The sequence below is a fragment of the Misgurnus anguillicaudatus genome, chromosome 2 (genome assembly GCF_027580225.2).
Source record: "Misgurnus anguillicaudatus chromosome 2, ASM2758022v2, whole genome shotgun sequence".
Classification (NCBI taxonomy): domain Eukaryota; kingdom Metazoa; phylum Chordata; class Actinopteri; order Cypriniformes; family Cobitidae; genus Misgurnus; species Misgurnus anguillicaudatus.
Window position 1 is genome coordinate 5374069 of NC_073338.2, and position 27938 is coordinate 5402006.

The 27938-nt window shown below is 36.4% G+C and overlaps 2 protein-coding genes and 1 long non-coding RNA gene across 4 annotated transcripts; 2 read left to right on the forward strand and 1 right to left on the reverse strand.

The window, feature by feature from the left end:
- Window positions 1-257: 257 nt before the first annotated feature.
- Window positions 258-25491, reverse strand: LOC129441545 (uncharacterized). The gene is made up of 4 exons (XR_008643471.2): window positions 25419-25491; window positions 20759-20887; window positions 670-708; window positions 258-390 (listed from the first exon to the last, which is right to left on the reverse strand). It is a non-coding gene; the product is annotated as an uncharacterized lncRNA (long non-coding RNA).
- On the forward strand, window positions 288-6078 carry cplx4c (complexin 4c). Its single transcript, XM_055201227.2, has 3 exons — window positions 288-448; window positions 4028-4115; window positions 4646-6078. Exons 1-3 carry the CDS (start codon window positions 288-290, stop codon window positions 4868-4870), a joined length of 474 nt encoding a protein of 157 aa, XP_055057202.2. The 3' UTR covers window positions 4871-6078.
- rx2 (retinal homeobox gene 2) lies at window positions 17729-27795 on the forward strand. Of its 2 annotated transcripts, XM_055201225.2 has the most exons (4): window positions 17729-18129; window positions 20555-20975; window positions 24297-24550; window positions 26600-27795. In XM_055201225.2, exons 2-4 carry the CDS (start codon window positions 20696-20698, stop codon window positions 27041-27043), a joined length of 978 nt encoding a protein of 325 aa, XP_055057200.2. In that variant the 5' UTR covers window positions 17729-18129; window positions 20555-20695; the 3' UTR covers window positions 27044-27795. The 2 variants fall into 2 exon arrangements, with proteins under 2 accessions (XP_055057200.2, XP_055057201.2); XM_055201226.2 differs by lacking the exon at window positions 17729-18129 and having other exon boundaries at window positions 20197-20975.
- Window positions 27796-27938: the final 143 nt, after the last annotated feature.

Consider the following 27938-nt stretch of genomic DNA (forward strand, 5'->3'; position numbering starts at 1 on the left):
AGCTTGAGTGTTAATGGAGTATTTATAATGAGTTAAGCTCTTGAGCCGTTTTCATCATCTAATACATCGACACCCAGAGTCTCCCACCTTCATCTCCATCATAGGGGTCAAATCCATAACCAAGACGCCTCCATTGTCTTCATCCCTTCATCTGTTCTCCAAACTAGCTGCCTTCCACCACTGCATTGCATTGCTGTTATGAAATGTCATGTTTGGAGGGTTGAAGAGTTAAATTCACAAAGTGAAACCTTCTTTGGGCCTATTCAACCCCTCCAAACACTGAGAACATGGCGTTCTTCCTCCAGCAGATGGTTGGGGACAAATTGAAGAACATGACGGGGGGAAATGATGCTGGAGATGAGAAGACCGGAGGCAAAGAGACGGCGGCGTCTAAAGGAATGAACAGAGAAGAGTTTGAGGAGTATCAGAAACAGCTTATTGAGGAGAAGTGAGTAGATCGCTCGCTGATGGCATCACATGACACAATAACAGTTTTTACAATACATGCGTGTGACCTGCTGGTGTATTGTGTGCTATTGTAATGATACCTTGCCTTGGTAATGAAAGCTTAAATACTGTATATAGACAGCTTAGAGAGAGAAACATACACTTCTGGCATTCAGAATTGCGATCCATCAAATGGAAATATATGTGAAATAAATAAATCACCTGGATGTAAGGATGTGGTCAGGGTCACAACATGACGTCCTGAGATAAGAATAAAACAGAAATAAAAAATTCATTTAACTCTATAGTAAACATCCAATGTCAAAAAAAGTTTTGACTGGCTGTGATTTTAGTAACAATCTAAACTGAATAAAAGATTATAGATAATCATAGATTTTATGCTTAAATAAAAGAGATTAAAACAATATGCATCTATAAAAAGGTCAATTCGACAAACAGATTTATACTGTAACTTACTGTATACTGTGTTGGTGTAAAAGAAATTACATGTCAATATATATATTCTGTATTTGTTTACCATACACAGGTATTTTTTTGACTGTAAGTTATATTTTTTTAACAGCCCACATTTAATACAACTAAAACGAGCACTGTAATCCAAGTAGTTATGAATTACAAACTTCTGTAAACATCTTAAAAAAACAACATGAATACACTGTAAAAAAATTCTGTAGACATTTGCAGCTGGGTTGCCGGTAAATTACCGTAGATTTAAATGTATGTTATTTACTGGCAACATTTTGTTCAAAGTTAAATGAACATTAAACATTTACAAGTCTTTGTCTTCACAGAATAAAACTAGAAAAACAGCCTCAAGCAAAACATTCTGGGAAACAAAATCTGAAGCAAAAAAAAACAGAAAAAGGCTGATTATGATTTCTGGTTCCCAGAGTGCTTTGCATGAGGCTGTTATAGTTTTATTTTGTAAAGATAAAAACGTGTTAATATTTAAAATTGATTTAACTTTGAACAAACTCTTGCCAGTAAATAAAATAAATTTAAATCTACGGTAATTTACGGCAACCCAGCTGCAATAACATTGTAATTTCTACGAATTTTTTTTACAGTGTATAAAACAATGCATAATTGCATCTTATTGTGCTGGGAAACAAGAAAAAATTGTTGGGTTGTTTTAAACCCATGGTTGGGTAAAATATGAACAAACTGTTGGTTAAATTGTTAAACTGTTAGGTAAATTAACCTGGAAAATATCCATATCTGACCTAATCATGGGTTAAAACAACCCAGCATTTTTTGTGTGGGACAGAGAAGGATAATAATGTAGTCTACGACTTGTATACTGGAGGGCTTGCAAGCAACTATTCTTTGTTAAACTGCTTTGGAACAATATGACTTATATAAATACAATGAATTAAAGTGAAGTATCTCCACCTGAGATGTTCAGAGAGTAAATCCCTTCCCAAACACTTCATCCGCTTGTTAAGTTGTGATGTAAAGAATAGCAAGAATAGCATTTCCACTCACTTCATATAAGACTAATCTAAACAATCTTTTATGAGCATGATTTATTCATATCACACATTGAAGCTATATTTTTATAAACTTGCTTTGTACACTATATTCTCCAAGCTCACGACGTCCAAGACAACAATACTTGAACAATTCGTAAGAGATTATTTTATTACTATTTCAGGATAGAGATAAAGGTTAAGAGTGCAGTTTATTAAGAGTTTTAAACTGTACTGTGTCAGTGTTTATTGGTATAGTTTGTTGTTTGCTTAAACGGACAATCTTTAGATTTTGTAAGTATTTTATTAGTCAAAATAAATGTCTTTATTCATAAATATGTCCTCATTGGTGTCAAATGACCTCTGCCAATGACCTGACTTTTCTTTGTAAGCTTAGAATTTCTTCTCTTTATTTGCATTAAACGGGTAAGTCCAAGAAGGCTTCCATGTCGTTCCACCACATAGATATATATACTAGATGTCGCCTTGGGCTCCTTAGCATGCGTCAAAACCGCCGCCATAGAACAGGAGTCTTGTCATAGGAAGTATCTAAAACTGCTATCTCCGCCTGTACTTCGAATTCATGGACGATGCTGGACTTTTGTGCTGCGTATGGATGTTAGGCCTACTAGCAGTATGCATTATAAAGTAGATTTTCATAATATCAAAACGTTAATTTTTTTCTGTATTCAATGCTAAATACATGTCTGACTGTTGAAACGAACAAAAAGAAAACCAAGAAAATCGCATTCATGACGATTTATGGTGATTTTATTTCCGTTACACCATTGTCTACAATGACGCTGATGCGCCGTTCCCCGTTTCAAGATGGCGGCTCTATTTGACGCATTCATTCCAATGAACTGCCGTAGCCAAGGTGACATCTAGTGTATATATCTATGGTTTCACCATATTGAAAAACTATAATAGCAGAGAGGGACAAAAAGCACTAGCGTACCGCAATACGTTTCCACAATGCGTTTTCGTTCAGAACACATGAACTAGCTAAAACGGACAAGGAGATCAGTGTGTACATATCGTCTACTGTAGTTTCAACACGCATTTGGAAAAGCGAGGTGGTGCTAGAGAGCACTATTTTTTTGAATGCAAAATACAATTTCACCACTAGATGGTTTAAAATCCTACTTACTGTCCCTTTAAAGGCGGAGTCCACGATGTTTGAAAAACGCTTTGGAAAAGGAGACGGGCCGACTACCAAAACACACTTATAGCCAATCAAATCAAATTAAATTACGGGTTGCGTATGTGTGGGGCGGGTCTATCAACAGAAGGTCCAGATTCTATTGGGGTAGGGGCGTGTTTGTTTAGGTGATTTCAAATATCAACATTGGCTTTCAAACATCATGGACTCCGCCTTTAAATGGAGTGGTTGGTCCTTGAAGTTGTGGCGTGTAGTGTCAGACTTGACAAGCGTGTATCGGACAATACTTAAATAAATGTGTGCCATTTTTACATTGTTATGTGAAATAAAGAGACTAAATATATGATCTACTGTGGTTGTGAAAACTTTAGCAGGATGTCTTCAAAGGATGAAGAGACTACACACGATGTTGGGCTTTAAACATTATCTCTTTAAATAACACCTGAGAGTGTTATGTCTAAAAACTGGGTCACACGAGCCCTTATCAGGTCAAATGTCATTGCCCAAGAATTATTTTAATATAGTGAAATTCCTAACAGCTTAACTAGGTGTAAGTGAACAGTTATTGAAAGATTGAAAACAGGGGTAAATGTTACTCTGAAACAATAGTGATAGTTGCAAGTATGTTGTTTAATGTATTGACTGGTTGGGTTTGGTTAGTAAGTCTAAAGCCCTGGCCTTGTTTGACTGTATATAAAACCACATGCTCCATATTTTAACCCTAAACCCTTTTAACCTTCTTAGGCTCTGTCCTGCTGTCAATGTCAGCCATTAACTGGGTTGCCAGGGTTTTCTACCGAAACCCACCCAATTGCCAAACATTTAGGGGGTAAAATCTACGGTTTTGTCAGTGGTCATCTTAAATATATAAACTGTAAAAAAATTCCTGTGATGCATGAAATATAATTGTTTTATGTTTTGTTATCAGGATAGCGAGAGACAAGGAGTTTGCCACAAGAAAAGCAGAGAGGGCAAACCTGCGAGTGCAGCTACGTGACAAATACAGACTACCAGAGGTAATGCAAATGAATGAGGGCGGAGTCAACTAAACCCCACTGATTTACAAGTGTGAATTTTAATTGAAGAGGCCACGTTCTCTCATGATGCACAAAATTGTAATTTTACTCGTATAAAACAAATATCGCACTGAACATAAGTGTGACATGGGAATGAGATGTTTTTGTTAGATGGTCTTGTAAAGAGTTAATTTATTAAATAATTAAATATACAGTTTTAACATCATCTAATGTTTCTAGAAATATTTGATCACATGTTTATACTTAATAGCAAAAATTAATTTTGTAATTTTATATATTTTTAAGTTAATCTTCCTGTTTACAAACTGTGTTGAAAAGACACTTGGTGCACAACCCTGACTGTAACTAATCCACATGAATAATACTGAAAATGATTATACAACATTTATTAATAGCCGCATCTCACGTGTACAGTCTTAACAGAACAGCATAAACCTCTACTCATCCGTACTAAGCTAAATCAATTGTTTTTCAATTTACTTTTTACACAACGCTGTTTGGAAACACAGAGTGCTCAAGACGATGCCACGGTCCAGATGGCCGGAGACGACCTGGATCTGCCTGAGGAGCTGGCAAAGATGGTGGAGGAAGATGAGGAAGAGGAAGAGATCAACGATTCTTTTCTGAGCAAACTCCAAAACATGGAGGTGGACTTTGACACAATAAAGACCAAAGCTCAAAACACAATGACGGAGGTGAAGCAGGCCGCAGAAGAAAAATGTGTCATCATGTGACTGTTTGATAAACTGTAACCGTTTTTACTGTGCATTACAATTATTGATTAAAATGACTGTAAAATACATAAACTGTATACATATATTTATCTTTTATCTAAAAGAGCTTACTGTTTGTAGCACACAGACAAATAGGACGTGTAAACTGATAAACATGCTTTGTTGGTCTTAAAAACAAGCTTAACTTTAAGGTGCGGTTCACATTTCGCTTCTAAAACGGTGCAGAAAAATCAACGTGTAAACAACGTGTCAAGGACGTGCAAAAAAAGTGAAATGTGATCCGCCCCAATGTTACAGGTTTGATCATGCAAATGGAGAGCTGTGTGGATAACGTATTTTCAGGCTATTTACGAGTTCGCATTAACAATAATAATGTAATTAATAGGGTAATAATAAGATAAAGCATTTTTGGCATGCTGTCCAATGGGAGGGCTCAGAGCTTGAAATTTTAGCCTAAACCCAGAGTACTCCCCCCTCTTTAACTGGGATAGATATACCAGCTGAGAGGGTGGTGATGGGGTGGAGAAAAGAGACTGCAAAAACTGTCATGGGAAAGAGATGAGGGACGGCTATATATAGAGACCTCTTTGCACTGATTGGTTGGATTACATGACCACGCTCATCTCCCGAACATAGTTAAATAAACTTAATAACACGGAAACAAGTTAATGTTTTAGCGACTTTCATTCTGAAGTCAACTGGGTTTTTTGAATGGGGTTTTGGTTAAACGCCTTATATTTGATATGTGGTTAACAAAAGCTGAAGATATTTAAAATGTTTTATTTTACGAAAACCCATACTTGTAAAATTTTAAGGGGTCCTTTAAAGGGTAGTTGCTAACAAACTGCTAGAAGGGACAGACGTTGTCAGGAACTTTAAATGTCATCATGCATTAAAATCTAACAAAATTCCCAAACAAGATTAATCTGCAGAGTATTTCCTTATTAGTAAACATGTTTTAAAATGATAAAAGTTTAAAAAAGTTGTCAAAAGCTTGGTTGTATTGATGTTGAAGTCGAGCGACTGTGGTGTAGTTTGCTGACACCTGTAGCCTAAAGTTAGCTTTTTGTTTCTTCTAAATTCGAAAAAGTCTTTTGTTGATCAAAGATAGATCATTATTTTTTGCCAAAATCCTATTGAAAAAATCTTGTTGACTTTTTCTTGAGTGAACCCAACTTCCGGGTTGGCCTACAAAAATACATAATTCCAGCTGCGTCCTAGGCTTGCCGCGATAGTCGGTGAAACGGTGATAACCGGTGCTTCAGCCTCTCACCGGTCATATCACTTGCCCACCGCGACACCGTCTTTCACCGTCGTTTTGATATTTTCGTGTAATTAAATCATTTAGTTTCGTTAGAGAGAGCAAACACTTACAACTGAATGTGTCTGTTGTCTGAATTCAGCGGGGCTGAACGGGCGTCACGTCATAGAGGAGCCGCAGGTGTCAGATTTCATTTATTTCTGTCAGAGTTTGCGAGGCGAGCTGACTGACCAGATGATGACAGAAGCCGCGTGCTTTGCTCGTTTTTGTTATAATATACATATATGATGTTTAATATAAGCGGGATCGTTTTGTTGTTGTGTTTTTCATCAAGAAAAATATTAAACCCATCATTCAAGCAGCGCTTTTATGGAGAAGTAGCCGGTTGCTCTGCTTGGGACTGGCGGGTTCTGTGAGAATTACCTGCGCACATTGACTCAAGCACTTAAGTAAACCAGCTGTTGCACTCACATTGCACGCAAATTCATAGGCGATTTAACGCAGCTTACGCAAGCGTTGCATTTAAACAGTTGCGTAATTCAAAAGTGAAAGTAAAATGTGCACGTCTGCATGCACATTTATAAGCCCCTCCCAACCGGTGGGAAAATTACGTCACCGCGGCAACCCTACTGCGTCCGAAAGCTAAGTATAAGCTAAGTACGCTTCCGCACAGGCGCGTTGGTGCGTGCCGCAAAATTGCCATCAACGTGGAGTGGGCGGTCATACGTGTTGGGTGCGTGAGACCCCATTTTGCGTGGAGGTGTGCACAGCAATTTTTGTAACCGCTTTGCATCTGAAAATGACCGACCTTGAGACGATTCTGTCCGAGCAGGCAAGCGTGTGACGTATCTCTTTGATCAATCTATGCAAAACAATGCATATACGATTGACACTCTTAATATATAGAAACTTTGGCATATAAAACACAAATTCTTTTACATATTCAGATTCAGAATTTTTGTCTTATATGTGTGTTGAAAGAAGCACTGGATGATGGTAAAAAACAAACAAATCATGAGATTTCTGTATCGTTTGTTTAGTAAAAACATTAATGAAATGATAATGTTTAATATAGACATATTTAAGAGATTGTTTATATTTATATATCAAGCTCTGATGTTACAAGTTCCAGGGTTGTTTCAGCAACAATGACTTATATCCTCTTCTTTGTGTTGGTTTTTGTGTTCAATTGCTGAAGTCGCCTCGTCTTTTTAAAGAATCAACAGCGAGCATCTCAACTATAAACGCCTTGTCTGTTTGTTGAGACGCACGTGAGATCAGCGGAGGCTCGTGTTGCAGACTAAAGCGCGAGTATAACCTTTAGGCAGCGTTTGTTCGCTGGGGAACACATTCAGACAGCCTTCATAGGCAGCGTAATAGAATTATGATTGAAATATAAACAGTTTGTAGTAACTGATCAAATACTTACAAAGTCAAAACTGATTTCTTGCTATAAATGCAATCAAAGTGTGTATAAAGGGAAAATATTACTTTATTTTCACTGAAACTGTGATCTAGCCGCTTTCTTGCTGCCATTTTTATTTTTTGAACTCGACCAATCACATTCCTCGCGCACACACACGCATAACATTGTGGGATATTGAAGGCAGCAAAGAAAAAATGTATGCTGCCTTCAAAAATCTACCTGATGAAGATATCTCAGAAGATAGGAAGTAAAGCAAACATTGGATTCGGCTGTGCCCTGATGCATTTCCTACCTTGGAATGCTGCCTCCGAAGGAATTATTTTAGAGCTTTCGGATGTAGCCACAGTGTGCATTAAATGAAAGAGCAACAGTAAATGATGTCATAGCCTAAACCCCCTTCAACCAATGATAAATGATTTGTTAAAAAGTTACATTCCCTCAACATACTGTAATACATTCTCATTCTAGTGGTTTTCTCACTTTCTTTCATGGGATGTGATGGATTTACTCTGGAGATGAAGTACAGTATGTGTATGGAAGATGTTGTAGGAGTCAATTAGCACATAAAGATTAAGAAGTAGATTAAAGCCACAGCATGTCAGTGTCTCTTTGGGATTTAATGTCATCAGCAGCCTAAAATTACAGCACAGATTCCCGAGACATTGCTACTTGACTTTGTATTGTCCAATAGTTCATGTCTATTGTCAATAGTTGTGTGTATTCAATCTAAAGCACAACATGTGTAATATAGAAACCAGTGACTTACAGATAATTATTTCATAATGAATTGGATTAAGAACATGAGACTAGTTTAATTTGATCAGGATTAGTTAACAGCTTTTATTCCTATCCTCTGTGTCGGCCCAACAACCCCAGAAAATGATACACAACTTAAACAATTAAAGGGACACCATGAAACTTTTTGGCCACTAGGGGGTGCTAGACACGTATTTTTCACTTCTAGCGCCCCTAGAGCCCACAAGCGCCGCAGCACTGTCGCAAAGGAAAGGAACTGGCCAACCTTAAAACTAAACTAAAAACTAAACATTTAAAATGCTAAACGATCAACATTTTGAGACAACAGTGAGAAACGCAGTCATGTTACAACTTTCTGATGAGGAACTCGTCGTGGCAGAAGCCATTTCTCAATCTGAAGGTTGCAGCCTCCGAATGTCGTATTTCTAAGCTGTATACGTCATCAAGACTGTCTTATTTCACAATATTAACAATTACAAAGTTGACTATTATACTTAGTTAATCGTAAATTGTTGCAGTATGCTTATGACTTGCGAATGTAATGCTCAGTTTACCTTAATAACCCAGGCTTGATGACGTGTGCAGCCTGCATATTTGACCTCCGGAGGCTGCAGCCTTCCAATTCAGAAACGACCAGACGTATTTCCTTGCCCTTTTCCAAACAAATATTGTTGCATCGTCTCTCTCTCCCTCGCCACCAGGATTTTCCGCAATGGCGCTCGTTATTCCTCTTTTTTGTGTGAAAATCGCTCCAAATCCAAGTAAACCGATGCGTTTAGGTCTGCCGCTTTGTAATACGTCACGCGAGTGACAGCGGAACGCAGCAAATGAGGAAGAGAGAAGAGAGAAACGCTCGGATCTGATTGGTGAATGAATAGGGTTTGGTTTTACACTGTGAGCAAGTTTGAGTGCTATAGCATCCTGGATTGTAATGTAAATATCATAGACACAGTAAAAAAAAGGTAAATACGTGAACACAGCATCTTAATACAGTGAACTATATGCAATATAATCGCCGTAATTTATAAAGAACATCGCATTTATGTATGAATCAACAGTTTATATAAAAAATTGCCTTAAAGGGGAATCGAACCCGGGTCGCCCGTGTCATAGGTCCGTGACACTAAAGACTGTGCCACAGAGTCACATAATAGAAACTGCTCTCTACACTCGTTAAGTAGCCTCCAGCAAAATTCACATTAAAAACAAATTGTGTGGAGGAAGTGACGTATGGCGTAAAGCAGTCGAATTTTGTAGTTTTTTTTGTGCTCTGGTTACTACCAGAAACCCTAAGTTTTAAAATACGAGTAAAAGTGATACAGACCCCGTCAGGCTATGGTAGACATGTCATTCAACCTATTTAAAGTCGATGTACTATCACAAGGGTCTTGAAAATGTATTATGAAGGTTGAAAAATTACATGGTGTCACTTTAAGGTAACATCACGTAATATTTAGTTTTTGGACCTAAGCAAAAATATTGATTTATAAAATTCATAAAACTAAAAAAATTAATCAAAGTGTAATGAAGTGAATATTTTAGTACAAATTGTTATAAGGAATACCCATAATCCTTTGCACCCAAATATTTAGTTTTTTCATGCATCACAGAATTAGAACTGATGAAACCTTTAACTATTTAAATAGTTGTTAAAAATGTCATAGATGTTTTGATGTTGTTTTGCTGTTCTTTGTGAAACTTTTATTCAGGTGATTTGTGTTCACTTTGGTTTGCATGGACAATGTTCATCATATTAAACTGAATTTCTCTCTACAATAATGAAAATGCATGTTTAAAATGCAGTTTTGTGTGTGTTTATGTAGAGAATTTAATGACTGAAAGAACAGAGAGTTGTAATACCGTACACTAAATAAACACCAAAGTACAGTAAAATTAACAATAAAAAACTTTAAACTCAATTAACTAGGTGAAGAAGTTGGAAAGGGAAAATTATATTCCAAATTCTTTCAAGTTAAATCAAATTGAATTAACTGAATATGTTGGAAAACTCAAAATTCTGTTATAAGTTATTATGGGTGTCAGAATAAATGGTCCAGCTGCCTCGCTGTAACTGGGGCAGTCCTTTTAAGAAGGTCTTAACATAGGTGCAGATATGTACATTTGGTACCAATATGTACCTCTGACATACTAATATGAACGTTTTGGTGCAAAGGTGTACTTTCTAAAACCACCCCAGTGACAACTAGGGACCATTTATTTACCTTTTCTGACATTGTTTGGACTCTACACTGTAAATGATTATATCACTAAATGATAATTTGGCTAGTTGAATTTTGAATAAACTTGTTGCGTTAAAAAATGATGTCAACAATTTCCATATTGTTGCATATTCCCTGGTACACATATTCAACAGTCAAAATAACCTTACGTACAGGCCCGGCGCCACGAGGGGGCAAAAGGGGCATTGCCCCCTCAGATCTGATTTGTGCCCCCTCTGTTTCATTTTTGTATTCATGGTTACAAATAAAATGTTCAACCTTTTGAGTTAAATAATAATTTAACCTTATCCCCATATGGGATTTAGAATGTTCAGTAACGTGACATACTGCCAGATTCAAACGTCTTTCGCGTCGGTTGACCTTGAGCCAGAAGGACGAGCTCAGCGCTGTCATATATCAATGCAGTGTTTTCAACCTCATAATGTTTATTTTAAATTTCAGACATTTAAATACACATAAGCACTGGTAAAACAATAGCCTACATTTAGTTTGTAAAATACACACTGATGTTTATGGAAGCAGCAATAAAAATCTATTCAAATAAGATAATAATTTACTAAAATAATAAATACAAAATAATTTTTCAAATAATAATAATTTGCCGAAGTGTGTTATTCATATCAGACAAACACAGTGAAAGTAACTATAAAGTTTACTCTATTGTTATAAAGGTTATAATGTTACCTGTTTGAAAGACGGAGATGCGCACCTGTCAAGCAGCTATTACATAACAGAGCGAGCGAGGCCAGAGGCGAACGTGCTCTTAAACAGGAATTAATATATGGAATAATGTGTGCATCTTTGAATAACTGTAAGAATACATTTCCTTTAAATTAATTTTGTCATATAAAGTTTTAAGAGATAATAATGTTTCATTCACTTGCTTATTTAGACTTGCGGTTAAACGCGTGTTTGGCGCATTTAGCCTACCTCAGAGTTTATTTCAGTAATATTGCCGTTTTTCCGGTAATAATAATACAATTTATATATCAATCCTGCTTCCTTGTCATTTTATTAATTTTATGCTGTTATGTTATGTGGATATTTATTGCCATAGCTATGAGACGTGCACTGCCGTTATATGAATACTCTCGTCTAATAAATCATATGCGGAATAATGTGTGCATCTTTGAATAACTGTAAGAATACAGTTCCTCTGAAAATACATTTTTTTGTCAAATTTTTGAAAATGAAAATTTTTGTCAAAGTTTTGAGAAATAATAATATTGTGAGGATATTTATTCCAATATGAGACGTTTATTGCCGTTGAATAGCCTACTCTCCTCTATAATATGGAAATCACATAGCAATGTGGTATACTGCAGTTACCCTGCTAATTTTAACATGGAGATAAATAAACCTTTGTAAATCTGCTGATTTGATCCATTTATGTCCTGACCACCAGGCTAGAGATTTTAAACATCCTTAATCCAAACTTACTAGTCTATCAAATAATATCTCATGATCTATCATAATTTTTTGCTAGTTTTACTAAATTGTGTTAGTCAGTTTCTGGTAACCTGTGCAGTTGCATATGGAGTGTTTTATGGAGCGCTGCATTTAAAAATCTGTCATTCCACAGCGAGATCTCAGTGTGTATTATTCATTGATGATATAAAGTTAAGCCCCCTCAACAATTTCACATGCCCCCTCAGTCATTTCATCCTGCCGCCGGGCCTGCTTACATACCAGCATACGTAAAAAGATGTACAGTAAATTGCTTACCTATTTTTTTTAACTCAATGGGTTTCCTCTATTTAAAAAAAATAAAGTCAACTAATGTTAAGGGGTGGTCGGTCACACTAGATTTTGCGCATGCAGATGTTTTTTTGAATGTTGTTGTGAATATGAGAAGGGAGGAGTGCTTTGTCTAGTTTTGCTTTTCAGTAAAGAGAAAAGTTTCGCCATGACATATCGATTTCTACTGGACACATATCTCCACCTGATACGATTTCCAAGTCAAAGTTCAGGGGACCACTTAAAATACTGTATTTATGTATTTTATGCAAGTATGAATTGGGTCATGAATTATTAAATACATTTGTGTAATTAATTTTGTAACTTGATTCACGATACAAATTGATGTCTTTGTACTTGATGTATGTGAATTGCAAACTGAAGCTCACTGATATTTGTGTTGAAATTGTCCTCTTCAGGCACTGTAGTGAACAGGTGCACAAGTAATCATGATGAGATGGCAGGTGGACATATGCTAGGCGCCAGTTGTTTGAGTTGGTATTTTAATCTGTATTTTTATACTTCACATCATTTGAATGAAATTGGAAGTACGTATAATGTTGACGACAGGATAATGATATCTGGTTTGCACTCCTTGGAGAGTTAATGAAATGAACGTATCAATGAATGTTTGTGTAATGTTTGTGATGTCTATTTATACAATTTGATGTTTGAATATGAATTTGTCTTTTGTATAGTTTTCACGGTGCTGTGGGGTGTCGCAAGTCGACGCACATATGTATTAAATAAAGACGCTGTTTGGATACATTGCGTTGTCTCGTATGGTGAATTGAAACAAACTTCACGCATCAGTTGAGGCTCTCGGATCCAAGGGGTTGTCTGATGCATTTGCATGCATATAAATGAAAGTCAATGGAACGAAAAGTGTAACGTGACCGCCCCATTATACTGTTCAAAATAAACAGATCCAAGACAGTAAATGTAATGTTTACTGTATAAGGTAACATGCTCAGTGAGCTTTGCACATTTTGGACAATTTTGTAACTTAAACAAGTATTCTGTACACATTAGAAATAACACAGTGCTGTTCTCCGATGACTTCAAGCAATAGTAAAATAAGCTTTTATTATACATTAACATTACTTAAAGACTCTCCTATTTTGTTTTATGACATAAAATACACACATAGTTTAAACAGATTTAGAAGCTGTACTGTATTACACAAGTACTATAGTAAACTGCCGGTGTATTTTCAGCACCTGCCCCCCATCCTCGCTGACGCAGCTCCTTCAGGCGTGAGCTGCTTTGTGGTTAATAGGATTAAATTGTCTTCTGATAAAACTAAGGCGCTTGATAGCTATGCTGCTCTTCTTAGCTCATTTACTCTGAATTAGGATAATGAGGAAACAAGCAAAGATGGACAGCCTTAATATTTTAATGTGATAAAATGATTATTAGCTTCTTCATTAAGTTAGCTAAGCCAACTATCGATTGTGTATGCCATATTGATCTTTACTGGTAATCCACTGAAGATCCAAATAAATGTGTTGTTTTAACTCATGGTTGGGTAACAAATCCAACAGTTGGTTTAAACAAGAAAATGTCCTTATTTGATGCAACTATGGATTGAAAAACTCAACATTTTTGAAGAGCATACATAAAAAAGCAACACTATTGTGCAGTAAGAGGCAGTGAGGCATAATTGTTTGTATGAGCCAAAAGCCACATTCTTGAATGTTTCTTGAAATCCCTAGCTGCGTCCGAGAGCTCTAAAATGTTGCCTGCGGAGGCAGACTTCAAAGGCATGAAGGCATCGAGGGGCGTGCGCAGGGAATGTGATTTGTCGAGCCTGGTTGAGTTCGAAAAAATAAAATGGCAGCCGAGAAAGTGCTGGAGCACAAATTTAGTGACAATACAGTAATATTTTCACGTTTTACACCTTTTGATTGCATTTCTAGTGAGACATTAGTATTGTCGTTTTCAAATGGGATTAGTTATCACAAATGTTTAAAACAGAATTGCATTACACTGCCGATGAAGTCTGTCCGAATGCTTTCCCAGAGCTGCTTTCATGCCGCCAACATCATTTCCTCGTGTGGCAGCAAAGCAACAAATCAGCTGCCTAAGCTTTCAGAAGCAGCAGTTTTTTAAAATCTTTTCAGGTATTTTCATGATATTAAAGATATTTATAATGATTATGTTTGACTTTTTCAGATGCATGTTATAAATGACTCAAACTCATAGTGATTTTGGATTGATAAGGACTTCTTGTTGATAAAAGAGCCGTAGCACATGAAAAAGTTGTACATATTATCGTCTTTGCAATTCAGAATCGATATCAGACTTTTACTGTTTATTTAAGCAATATCGCTCGAGTAGGAGTGTGATATAGCTCTATATCATCACGGCTGTGATTAGGCCAGAGGCACGAGGCCGTAGGCCAGAATGACAGGTAACACTTTCGGCTGCTTTGAATCTCACAATAACTCAATGGACGGATAGGCGTTTCTTTATATTAACGTTTCTTGGTCACAAAGTGTAGTTTTAAGATTAGTTCAGTCGAGAATATATATGTATTATATTTAAATCTACAGTCGATTAGTAAAGATAGCGCCTGTTTGAACGTTTGCTTAGTGAGATTCGGTACGAATGAGAACCAAAGCATGAGCGGACGTCAGTGTTCACTCGCCCCGCTGACCACCGCCCTCTCTGGGCTACATCTCTGACAGGGATTCCCTGGCTCTCGTGTTGGCCTTGTTTGTTATTGATGGTCAAAATGAGGTCAAATCTGCAGTATTACATGTTTTAATAGTCACGTCGCGATAAAATAAATGATCAATGTCCACATTTAAAAGCTGCGGTGCTTACCTGCAGTTCCACTGTGTTTTCGCGTTCTGATAAGAAATATAGCTCCAGAAAAAAATTAGTGTTTACATTCCTCTTTCCAAGTGTTAATCGTCCACACGATGTGACAAGACATTACTCCCATTAACTTTAACGTAACATCCAAGAGCGCTGATCTTTGACGGAATAATAACTTCCGATTGGGGATTCACAGTCTTTTCTGTCAGATGTTTATTATGATCAAACGCTTCACCACACAATATTTACAGTTTAATTCATTTCTATGGAGGTCAGGTGCCACACTTTTAAGTTGGATTGTGGGACTGACAACAGGACAGGAAACACATATTCACACGGCTAAAGCTTCATCTCCATGGTGTTGATTTATCTAAAATGTGTAATAAATGTAGGTATGGTGAGAGGGGAAAACTGAAGATCTTATCTCCTTTATTCAGTGATCCTAATTGGTTGTCTAATCTTTAGATTTCATTAAGTCCAGAGACAATCTCAAGCAGATACTGTAGTCTTATTAGGAGAGGGTTGATCTATCAGTCCATCAGTATCAGCCTGGCCAACTGGCTTTAAAAAAAACAGCCCAAAATCTTTACTTGCTGTACCAACACAGGCCATTGAGAAGATGAGGTAAAGTCACATTTAAAACAATTAATAAAGAGTCTGAGCAGTTTGTTTTCCAATCTCAGGTCATGCGTGGCATTGCTTGATGAAGTCTAATGAGATAGATGAGGTAAATTTACAGCAATTATCAACAGGTAAAGCCTTTCTATCAAAGTAATACTATTAATCTACTAACCTTACTATACTATTAAAATACTATTAATCACCTACAAAGCCTTGAATGGCCTAGCACCCTCGTATCTTAGAGAATTTCTATCAGAATACAATCCATCACGTTAACTGCGGTCGCAAAATTCTGGTCTCTTAATTATCCCTAGAATATCAAAAGTGTCTAAAGGTGGTAGATCCCTTTCCTACTTAGCCCCTAAGCTCTGGAATGATTTGCCAACTGATGTCTATAAATCAGACACAGTCGATCACTTTAGATCTAAACTTAAGACTTTTTTCTTTAACAAAGCATTCACATAATTTGTCTATTAAATGTACTTATCTCGCAATAGTTAGCCTGTACGGAACAAAGAATTCACATAACTCGTCTGGGAAATATACTAATGCCGCAATAGCTAGCCTGTCTGGAACCGAGGATATATTAAAACACAACACTGTGTGACACTTGTATTACATGCGAACAGCCCCTACGCTAATAGGATTTTGTTTCTCTCTTCCTGTCTCCTCCTCGAACCCGAGGACATTGAGACAAACAGACCCAGTTCCAGCTGCCATGAAGGTCAACACACCACTGATCTACTGGCCGTCCTTCAACGTGATGCCCAGCTGATGCCTGACCAACGATCACAGACGAAACCCGTTTAATCTCCTTATCTGTTTACATCCCATATAAATATATACATACAGTCGATATATATATAACCCAAGGGTTTTTTCCCTTCTAGGACTTTTTGTTCCTCCCTGAGGTTTTTCTCCTAGGGTTTTTTTCAACCCCAGGGAGTCAGCCAACATTGGCTTAACTTAGCACCCTCTTGTATATGATACATTATTAATACGCTTGCTTGTAAAGTTTATTCATAGACGCTGTATTTTGCTACTTATATTGTCTGTCGATTTATTTGTGTTTTCCTTGCTTCTATTAATGTAAAGCTGCTTTGCAACATTTACCAATTGTGAAAAGCGCTATATATATATAAATAAAATCGAATTGAATAGTCAACAACACATATTTTTAGATATATACATCATCTGAAAACTTTCTATTGATGTGGTTTGTTCGGATAGGACAATATTTGGCCGACATATACAACTATATGAAAATGTGAGGGTGCAAAAAGTCTAAATTAAAGTTGTCCAAATTAAGTCCTTAGCATTAGCAACACATATTACTAATGATAAATACATTTTCATATATATTTATGGTAAAAAAAATTACAAAATATCTTACTTTATTTTTTTACTTAATAATGATTTCAACCCAATGTATTTATTGTTGGCTATTGCTTTTTTGTAAGCCAGGGTCACAAATATATTCAAACTCTAATCTAAACCTGGAGATAAAGTTTAAGGATTTTGAAAAGTAAATCAAAGATGCCGGATGATAATTATAACATATTATCCAAAATATATACTTAATATAAAGAATTATGTCTAGGTCACTAAACAAATAAGAAAATTGGTCTCATTGCAAAGGCGAAACAAATACATTTCACATGTGGATTTATAATTTTATAAATTTCTGTTTCTAAACCCAACGCAACTATTTCTCTATCCCCTGTGATTATAGAGGCATACAGAAATAATGTGATAATTTAGTTTTTTGCTTGACAGGCCACATTGTATTACATTTGATTGATCAGAATTGATCAGATCATGTAGCACACTGACACACAAGTAAAAGTATTTACGTTGTATGCTTTTCATCTTTGTAAAACATTAAAGACATACGGCTGGCGGCTGCGCTGGAAAAAAACACATCTTAATAAGTGGTGTGTTGTCTTTGTAAAGTTAGGAATTACTGGCCACTTTCAGTAGGTCACTATTATCATTTAGACAAAAGATTGTTGAACAGACATTGTGCGGTGCATCATTAGCGCCGGCCTCCCTCTGTGGCCAAACCACAGCCAACATTTAGTGCAATTACCCCAGTAGAGAACAACTGTCAATCATTCTTAAAGGGGAAGGATTCTAATCATTAAACCTCTTAAGTGTTTTCCTCTTCCACCGGCTCTCTGCGTGTCAGGCCAACGGAAAACCTAAATGTGAGTGCTTCAGAATTTTTCCTCACTTCTGGGAATTAAGTGTGTAATTTTTCGGAATAATTTTACAGTCGGCAGCATCTAAACAAGGTGCACTGCGGGTATGAAGTTATAGTGTGTCTTTTGCGGAGATGCCTGGGGTCGACAACCAAACTGTGCAGTTTTGACGACCCAACAAGTTGACGCAAAAGGTATCTTTTATTCAATTTATTATACATTGAAGTCGTATTTGTCAATATTACTAAGAGATTAAAAGAAACAGGGCATATAAATAGCTTGTATTTGTATATATGCATATGTGAAAACTGTCTTTGGCTATGAGTCATTATCACTCTAGTAAAGTATAATTAAACTTCTTATAGTTTTTTTTACGCAACGAATCAAGCCATAGTAAAACCCCTCATGAACCGGTATCTATAGAAATGTTACTTTAACTTAACAAATTAAGTCAAGTAATTTTAAATGTTTTTTAAGTTATGTCACCTTATTGCAGGTCAAAACGTAAAATAGTATGTTTTTTACAGTGTGTGATTTAAACACAGGGCTGTAATATTGCAATGATCAAGTTTAACAAAAGTGTGTGAAGTTCAGCATTTCTATTTGAGCACATACATTTTTATATACTTATTATGAGCATTTTAGATGAAAAATAACACAGATTAGATAAACTTAATTTAGTTTTAACCCAAATAAATAAGTACACTTAACCTAAACCATGAAATGGCCTATGCCCTCCATTACGCAAGTGTTTTAGTGTAATTCACGATTGCATAATTTCTCTCATTCAACAAGACATTTTGAGTTGAATCAACTTTTTACAGTTTATTTAAACCTGGGCTTTGAAAGGTTCACCCATCATGCATTGCAACATGCATTAATTACTGCTACAGTTATAGAAATGTTGTTTTGCTGTTTGCTGTTTTTGTTTATATACTGCAGTTGTTACTGTTATCATTGTTGTTTATCATTTTTGTGGTGAAGTTTTAAGAGCTCATCTTTTCACTTCATGAGATTTGATTACCGTCACCTTTATTGAGATTTCTGCTATACCTTTGGTCTTAACCCTTTTCACACACAGATTATAGACAATACACAGAAAAAATGTCCCGGACACTGTAAAAAAAAATGCAGCATGAAGTTAAGACAACTCAAGTTTTGTAAGTCACTTCAACCTACTATTTTATGTTTAGGCTTGTGAAAAGTTGACAGAACTTGTCAAACTTGTAAAATGTTTTAGGTTAAAGTAACATTAAAATATTGGTTGATTTGACAAAAATGCTGCTTATTTTTACAGTGTGGGATCATTTGATTTTGGTTCATTCACACTTTAATTTTCTGGAATCTGTGCGTGCGTTCACACACATCCCGTAAAGACGCGTAATGTGACATGCATTGTGTTTGCAATCTTGCACTTGCTGGAGTTTATGCGTAATTTCTCTTGAGAGAAACTACACGCGTGTTTTTAGTCCAGTAAATCACTAATTCCCCTTTACAGGAACGATCCCAGAATCAATTTGTTTACACAAAAGGCTATCTGACAATTTATGGGGCTTTTCTGGCATCAACGTGCTGTGTGAATGGGGTTAAAATGGACTCGTTTTAGGGGCAAAGATTGCAGAGTTCACTTAATATTTCGAGTTTTATACAACTATGCTTAAATATGACGGGTAAACAAAGTTTCTCATATTGTTAACTGACTATTTATAGAACAAGAAATGTATTGTTGGAGCGATATATTTTACGTTCAGTAAACAAAAAATTCTAATTGAGTGTTTAACAATCTTACGTACATTTAACTTAAAGTTGCTTGTTTGTTTAACAAAGCAAAATTAACATTTTATAGCGCAGTGAGTGAACACTGTAAAAATTCCTTGTTGCACTTAAATGTTTTAAGTGTAATACATTTGAAGTTACAATTAACTTGACTAGAGTCAAGATGAGTTGTAATATATTATAAAAATAACTTTTTTTTATTACAGCAACTCATGAAAAAAAATTAAGTTTAAATGACTTGTACAATGAAGTTGATTAAACTTTGAATTTTGTTACAGTGACCTAGGCTTACAGTGAAGTCTATAATAAGATTTCAGTGATAAGATTAATTAAATTTTTCTGATAGGTTAGATTAAAGATTGATTTAAGATGAAACTGTCAACTGTGATTGTGCACAATGTGTCTTTGTGTCATATTTCATGTATCTAGCGTTCAGCAACATTCAGTGTAGAAACAATAAAGCGTTTGAACTAAGCGGCCCAGTTGTCTTTCAGTGAAACCGATGAAGCATGGAAACCTTAAAGGGTCAGAGCTGTCCATTTACATGTCATTTGACAAATGTGACGTGCCAGAAACACAGATTTTGGCCGACACAGAGAAAGCAAGATTAGAAGATAAATAACCTGATTGGAGCACAATCTTAACACACTTAAACGCATTTATTAAGTTTATCAGACCACCACTGATTTGAATTCACTGCAAAAAGTTTACTTTTTTTTGCATTATTTGTTTATACTTGCTTTGACATCCCGCATCAATTGCAATAAATTCAGACTCCTCTTCACAGGCTTACATCTGATAGTACACGTAAATACATCATAATCTATTTTTATATGTTTTTAGACAGACCTTTAAAGTGGCGTGCTGGTCCCTAAATCCATTCGCCTCCACTTCTCTCACTGTCTCCAGCAAGAATCAAAACATTTGTATGAACACAGTGCAGAAACTCTTTTCTCAAGGAGATTCGCTACACAAGCAGATTGGATGCATTTGTCACCGGATAGAATGAATATGGGGGATGACGGCTGTCTCTCGACGGACAATTACCACGACCTGGGTAAAGGCGGCTCTGGAATGGGCGGTCGCGTCCACAGCATTGATGTGATTCTGGGCTTCAGTAAGGATCAGGACCCTCTGCTCAATCACGTTGGCGTACATAAAGTAGACGGACCTGACCTGGAGGAACAAGAGAAGCAAGTGAACTCTGACCCCTACAGTCACCTGCAGAGTCTCTCTGATAACTCTCAACAGTCTGTTTATCATGGTAAGAATGACTATCAACCGTCTACTCCTGTGTCAAGTCAGAATGTGGTACAAATGAAAAAAAGACACAGAATGGGAGAGATCAGTAATCATTGACATGAAAGAGTTTTGCTAAATATGTGTATGTATGTAAATTTGTAGTCGCTTGCAAAACTCAGGACTCAGGACTTTGATAGGTGGTTGCTAGGGTGTTGATGATATTTCGGTCTGTGAATACGGCTTGTATTTTCCTTTAATTTAGGCTGAATTTAAAAAGAGCTTAGCATTAAATATGAGCAATAGTGAAATTGCCTTAACGGGACAGTAAAAAAGTGTTTTATTAATCAAAATCAATGTCTTTATTAATAAATATGTCCTCGTTGGTGTCAAATGACCTCTGCCATTGATCTGACTTTTCCTTGTAATCCTAGAATTTCTTCTCTTTATTTACATTGAACGGGTAAGTCCAAGGAGGCTTCCATGTCATTCCACCATATTGATAAACTATAAAAGCAGAGAGGGACAAAAAGCACTAGCCAACCAACGTGTTTCCACAACGCGTTTTCATTCAGAACTCATGAACCAGCTGAAACGGACAAGGAGGTCAGCGATTACAAAATGGCTACTAATTGCAACACGCATTTAGAAAAGCGAGGCGCTAGAGAGCACTATTCATTTGAATGCAAAATACAATTTCAACACTAGATGGGGGAAAATCCTACATATTGTCCCTTTAACTAACACCACTAGTTAAATCAGTAAAGCTATTGAGTTTCAAAATATTCTGTCTAATATATATCGAAAATATCTGGTGCTCTATCACATTACAAGTGACACACAGCTTCAAAGCAACTTGATACAATTCATTTATACTGTACGAAGAGCTTGGGATTTCCGGCAAAACACGCTACACTGACTAGATGGGTTGTGTTCAGCGACGAAAGAAAAACCTTTAACTTTATGCAAATGATGAGCGAATTTCAGCAGCAAATACCAATAGGAGTGAAGCTTGGAGTTCACGTCATCCATCTTTCATTAGTTACTGCAGTGGATGGTTAGCTATTTGTTAATAAATGTTACTAGGACAAGAAGAATAAGGAAAGCCTCATTAAAAGAAATGGGCGACATGGTCAATGGTAGTGTGCACGCAGCATACCTCTGAGGCTACGTTTACACAACAACAATGTAAACAACGGAAAAGTTGATCCTTTGGTTTTTTGAAAAATTTCACATAAATTTCAGTATCAACATAAACAAGCGGCTGTTGTGGTCCGCACGTAACTTCTGGTAAACTCCGCTAAGAATAAATAACAACAAAGTTCTTTAAACGTAGTTTATTTATATAACAAGCAAAAAAACAACACATAGATTACCTAGGAAACAAAACATTTGTTATTTTCGACGAGACATTTGTTCAAGAGAGCAGTTTAGCAACTAGTCAGACCATTAAAAAAACAAAACCGGAAGTAAAGTTCGGATGCAGACGTCAGCACACGTGCATCCGATAAAACCGTCTATACACAACAATATTGACAAAACGATACGCGTTTACACAGGTCCTCGAAAAAAATATTATGCATGCCAGGCCAGTAGTTGGCGATGTTACTTTGTAAAGAAACACTACGTTCCTGCGCATACTTACGCATTATTCTACAGAGCTATAAATACAAACAATCAAGATGGCAAAAGCATCGAGCAGTTTTGCTTTGGCGAACGATGAGGCAGATTTATTACTTTAAGTGACCCTGGACTATAAAGCAGCAAAAATTTATAAACGTTATCATTTGTAAACGTATTATTTTGAGTAACACAAAAACAGCCCTGTTGGCTGCCATTGTCGTCATGGTTATGAAATACTTGAGGGTAACTGAGCACGCTTTATGCATGCACAACATCACCATTTCCCATGTTTGAGTTTTGTCACATTGTGACTTTAAAACCCCCTTTTAAACGTTTGAGGTTTCAGTACCCTAATTGTGTTGTTGAGTAAACAAACAACCAACACTCCTAAGAACTTTCCTGTTTTCGGTTGAAAATGTAGTCCTGTCATTTAAACGGCCCCTGAGAAATAACCATTACTAGTACTCTGTATTGTACACTTCAGTGTTTTGTATATGTAAAAGCTTTCTTAGATATTACAGAGCAATTGATGAAATATACTGGCACAACTTTCAAACGCTTGCAAGGTGAAATATAATGAAAGAGCAGCTGCTTTAGTTTTATCAATAAAAAGCCCAAAGACTGCGGAGAACAATATGGGTTTGCTCAGTACATCACACATTAGATCAATAGACGAGTAGGCAGTTTTTGTGGCTGTTCAATCCAGTCAAATGTGTTTCAACTACCTCTGAATGTGGTTGTGAGCTCAAAACATTTCACAGGCCGTTTCACCTGTATTTAGCGTTGCCTACTAGTGATCCGATCAATCAAAATACTTCCTAATACCAGGTGTAAACAGGGCCTTAGATTAGCAGTCTTGGTCACATGACCTCAACTAGTGACATCTGTGTGCATGCTTAAAGCATTAATGGATGGACTTAATTCTAGTGACGGAAGTGAAGGAACTTGATAATGTTTGGTTTGTTTTATATTTGAAACCATCAATGCATCACACTGGTGTTTTCTGAAAAGGTAGAAATACATAAAAGAAGTTTGTTTGTTTGTGTGCAGGACTTTTAATCTTAATCTTAGTATTCAGCACAAGGACATTTTAAAATAGAACCATCGAATTACCTTGTTTCCTGTATATGATACTACGATTAAGCCATGTTTGTTTTGGACATGATACTATAGTAATGCCATATATTACAATGCAATATTTTTGTTTGATTTTACGTTTAGAGTTTCAAGTATGTATTATGAATGTGGCATTAACACAGTAGTATGGTAAATATCGAAGTACAGTAATATGATATTGCCATTGCTGTTTATTTTTACATTGTTCATTCAGTAGATGTTTTACTATATGACTTCTAAATCATACAGTAATGGGCCAGTATAGTATTTCTATATTTTTGACCACTTTTTGTAAACAAAGAAATTGATTTTTTAAATATTACTACTGGTGTTATTATGGTTATGCTTGTGTTATAGACTATGCATTTTGACCTAGCAACCACTGAGAAGACCCTAGCAACCACATAGGAAGGTGCTAAAATGCATGTGGAATCTTAGTAACTGCATGCAATGTCGTGACAACAACCTTAACTTCTACTACACAGCAAAGACAAACTTTTTTTCAACCACATATTATTTAAAAATACGTGAAAATGAAATAATGTTGAACACGTTTCCACTGCAACCTTAAACCGTTTTAAATTTTATTTTTATTTTTTTGCTGTAGATACAGGTCTTTTCTCTACAGAGAAGTGTGACAGTGATTTAGGAGATCCCAGGAGTACTATGAAGAGTGAAAGCGGTTCCCCAGACCCCACTGATGAGGATCAACCTAAAAAGAAACACAGACGCAACAGAACCACCTTCACGACCTATCAGTTGCACGAGCTTGAACGTGCCTTTGAAAAATCCCACTATCCTGATGTGTACAGTCGAGAAGAACTGGCTACGAAAGTCAATCTGGCAGAAGTTCGGGTTCAGGTAAAGCTTTTGGATAACAAGCACTTAATGACATTAATTAAGGCATAATAGTGTAGTGATCGCTGTAATTGTAATTTCATTACAATGTTGACATTGGAGTTATCTGTAATAGAATTAGCCTCAGACATCAAACCCATGGACTGTTGGCTAAACATCTGATGGATACGGCACAGTTAACACTTCAGCAGATTTTAAGTAATCATCTGATTGCTTGAATTCGAAAGGATTTCTGGGAGATGCGTGTGTTGCATCCTTAAACATTCTGCCTAGAGACAACACAAAGCTGTCTGATCGTAGAAGAAAGCTGTCTTGTTTACATCGGTGACAAAATGGTTAATCAAGATCACAAGTATGCGACTATGCGAGTATGTATGTGACAGCCCCTAAATATGACATGGCACAATGCAAAACTTGATTGGTTGCTTTACGTGTCAGTCTTGGGTGGCCCTTGGCCATTCAAAGTGTGACTATAAAGTGTTACTTCAGTATGACTATAATAGAATTATGTTGATAGGGCATTATGATGTTAAACAATACAGGTTGTTGATTTAATGAAGATGATCTTGTCCCTTATGAAAATTAACAATAGTTTTACTACAGTTAACATGGTTTTGCTAATAATAATTAATACATCAACAAATAAAGAGGACAAATGTAATATTTACAGCATTGTAGTTAAATGAATGGTTAAACCTACAATAGAGTTTTTGGTGGTGGGATTTTAATAAAGATCATCAGCAGATTAACTGTTACAGGAAATCTTTCAGTGACAACAATGCATATTCTGGTATGTTCTCCAAGCTAAAAATATGTAACTTACCCTCTCTCTGGACACAAAAGATTCAAATAATTTTGAATTAAAACTTACCTATTAATAAGCAGGCTGTGTGTGAAGTGACTCTCATAACTCTGTGATGTTTGTTTGTTTGTTTGTTTGTTTGTTTGTGTTGCGTAACTCCATCCTCCCAGAAGAACGTTGTCACCACTCTTCCATTAAAGGCTTCCATGATGTCATGCAGCGTCGCGCAGAACGATCAGTGCGTGACATCGCAGTAGCGCGAGAGAGGTTTGAAAGTGTACAGAGTCCTCTACTCTCAAATTACTCTCGCGCGACTATGATGTCACACGCCGAACGGTCTGCACAGCACACTAACAAGCTGATGGGTTGAATCAGGTGTTTAAAAAATAAAGACATATTTTGAACTCACTCATAAAGACAAGCGGCAGTATGTTTTCAGCTAGTGATGGGCGATTTCGAATCACGCGTCATGAGGCTTCGAAACATTTACGAATCTTTTGTTTCGAATCATTGGTTGAACGATTCACCATGGGAGAGTTGATCACAAATGACCAGGGTAGGTGAACTAGGGTCAATTTTATTATACAAGTTCATAAAACATTCATCCTTCTGACTAATAACACCATTTTGTCTACTTTTTGTTTATAGACAGATTTAATGAACTTAATGATTTGTTTGCCATAAATAAAACTAAAAACACCGAATACACTTTAAATGATGTCTTAATTAAATTAAATAATTTATTTTTCTTAAAAACATATTTTTAGAACAATCTATTGTTTTGTAAAAAGTGTAAAATGTTTGGACAGCTCTTGCTGCTTTTACACTATTTTGACCAGTAGGGGTCGCCAGTGTGTATGGTGTTTTGAACGCTTCGAAAAACTGAATCAATTTGCTATGCAATTGGTTCAATAAATTCGAAGCTTCAAAAAGGGTCCGTGTACCTCCCATCATTATTTTCACAATTCAATTGGAAATAAAAACGCCCTCAAGTTTTCATTCCCAAAATCCTATTTCCACTTGGAAATCCGTCACTCATTTATGAATACAGTTAACTTAGCCTACCACAATATAAGTACAGATTATGCACTTATGTAGCTAATTTTATAGAGTACATTCAAATATATTTTATACCAATATAAAAATGTCACCTAAAATACAGTTTTACTTAAAAAAACATACTAGTTTAACATTTTAACCTATAAATAATAAAGCTTTCTGAGTAATTTTGTCTATTATCAACTGTACAGGTGTGGTTCCAAAACCGACGTGCAAAATGGAGGCGACAGGAGAAGATGGACACAAGCACCATGAAAATTCATGACGCTGCAATGTTGTCCTTTAATCGGCCACCCATACCCCCGAACATGGGGTCTGTGAGTAATTCGCTTCCCCTGGACCCTTGGTTATCCTCCCCGCTCTCCAGCGCCACCTCCATGCACAGCATCCCGGGCTTTATGGGACCGGCCCAAAGCCTCCAACCTGCCTATCCGAGTCACCCCGGGTTCCTGAATTCCTCCCCGGGCATTGTTCAGGGAATGCAGTCCATGCCACCTCCTCCTTACCAGTGTCCCCCTGTATTTAATGAGAAGTACCCGCTGGATGACGTGGACCGCAGCTCCAGCATTGCGGCTTTGAGGATGAAGGCCAAGGAGCACATTCAGTCCATGGACAAAACCTGGCAGCACATGTAATGGGGGACATTTTGGACACTGTTCATGTAAAGGACGAAAAGCATTTTTTCGATAAGGGTTCAGCCAAATGCCACAGTCGAGACTTGCAGCTCAACATTCAGCATATGTACTGTAGTGAGAGGATGAATGTATGTCTGACAAAGAACACAATGGCTAATGCTGATGATCAAATCTGATTCTTTTGGTAATCACTGGCAACAAAGCACTGTTGGTTTGGGATTTTTTAATTTAAACCAAGGTGTGTTGGTGAAAGCAACCTATAGCTGTTGAGCTTCTTAGGACTGCATGTGGTTTGATGCCAAGCTTCTCTAAGCTTCAGACTGAAGATTCACATTGGCTATTTTAAAAAAGGACTGCACAGCTCAGGACAACTTATACCTCAATGTCTGTTCAAGGTCATATTCTACCAGCAAGACATGAAAAACTCATGAACGTTTGTGACTGTTAAAGTTGTATTTTCATATAAAAATAAGACATAATTAAGATATAGGAGTTAGATTTCTTAAACTGAAATGTTAGTTGTTTTTATGTTGTGGAGATAATGTCTGTGTAAATCACCTGCAGATGAAACAGTGCCACAGTTCTGTCTGCTGGGTTTTGACATCATAAAAAATTTGAAGAGCTGAGGGTTCACATCTTATGTAAATCTCACAAAAAATCTTAATGCAAAGGAGAAAATAACAAATTTGTTTTTGCACAAAGAAAATTAAGCCTATTTTTATTGGGAGAATGGTAACTGAATGAACGAACGCAATATTAAGTGAATTAACCAAATTAAAGCAGTATATAATTTTTCAGTTTTATAATGAAAATGGCAAATTTTTCCTTGGGATTTTTTTTGATGTTGGGGTGTGTTTTACACACACTGTAAAAAATATTTTAGGTGTTACCAATC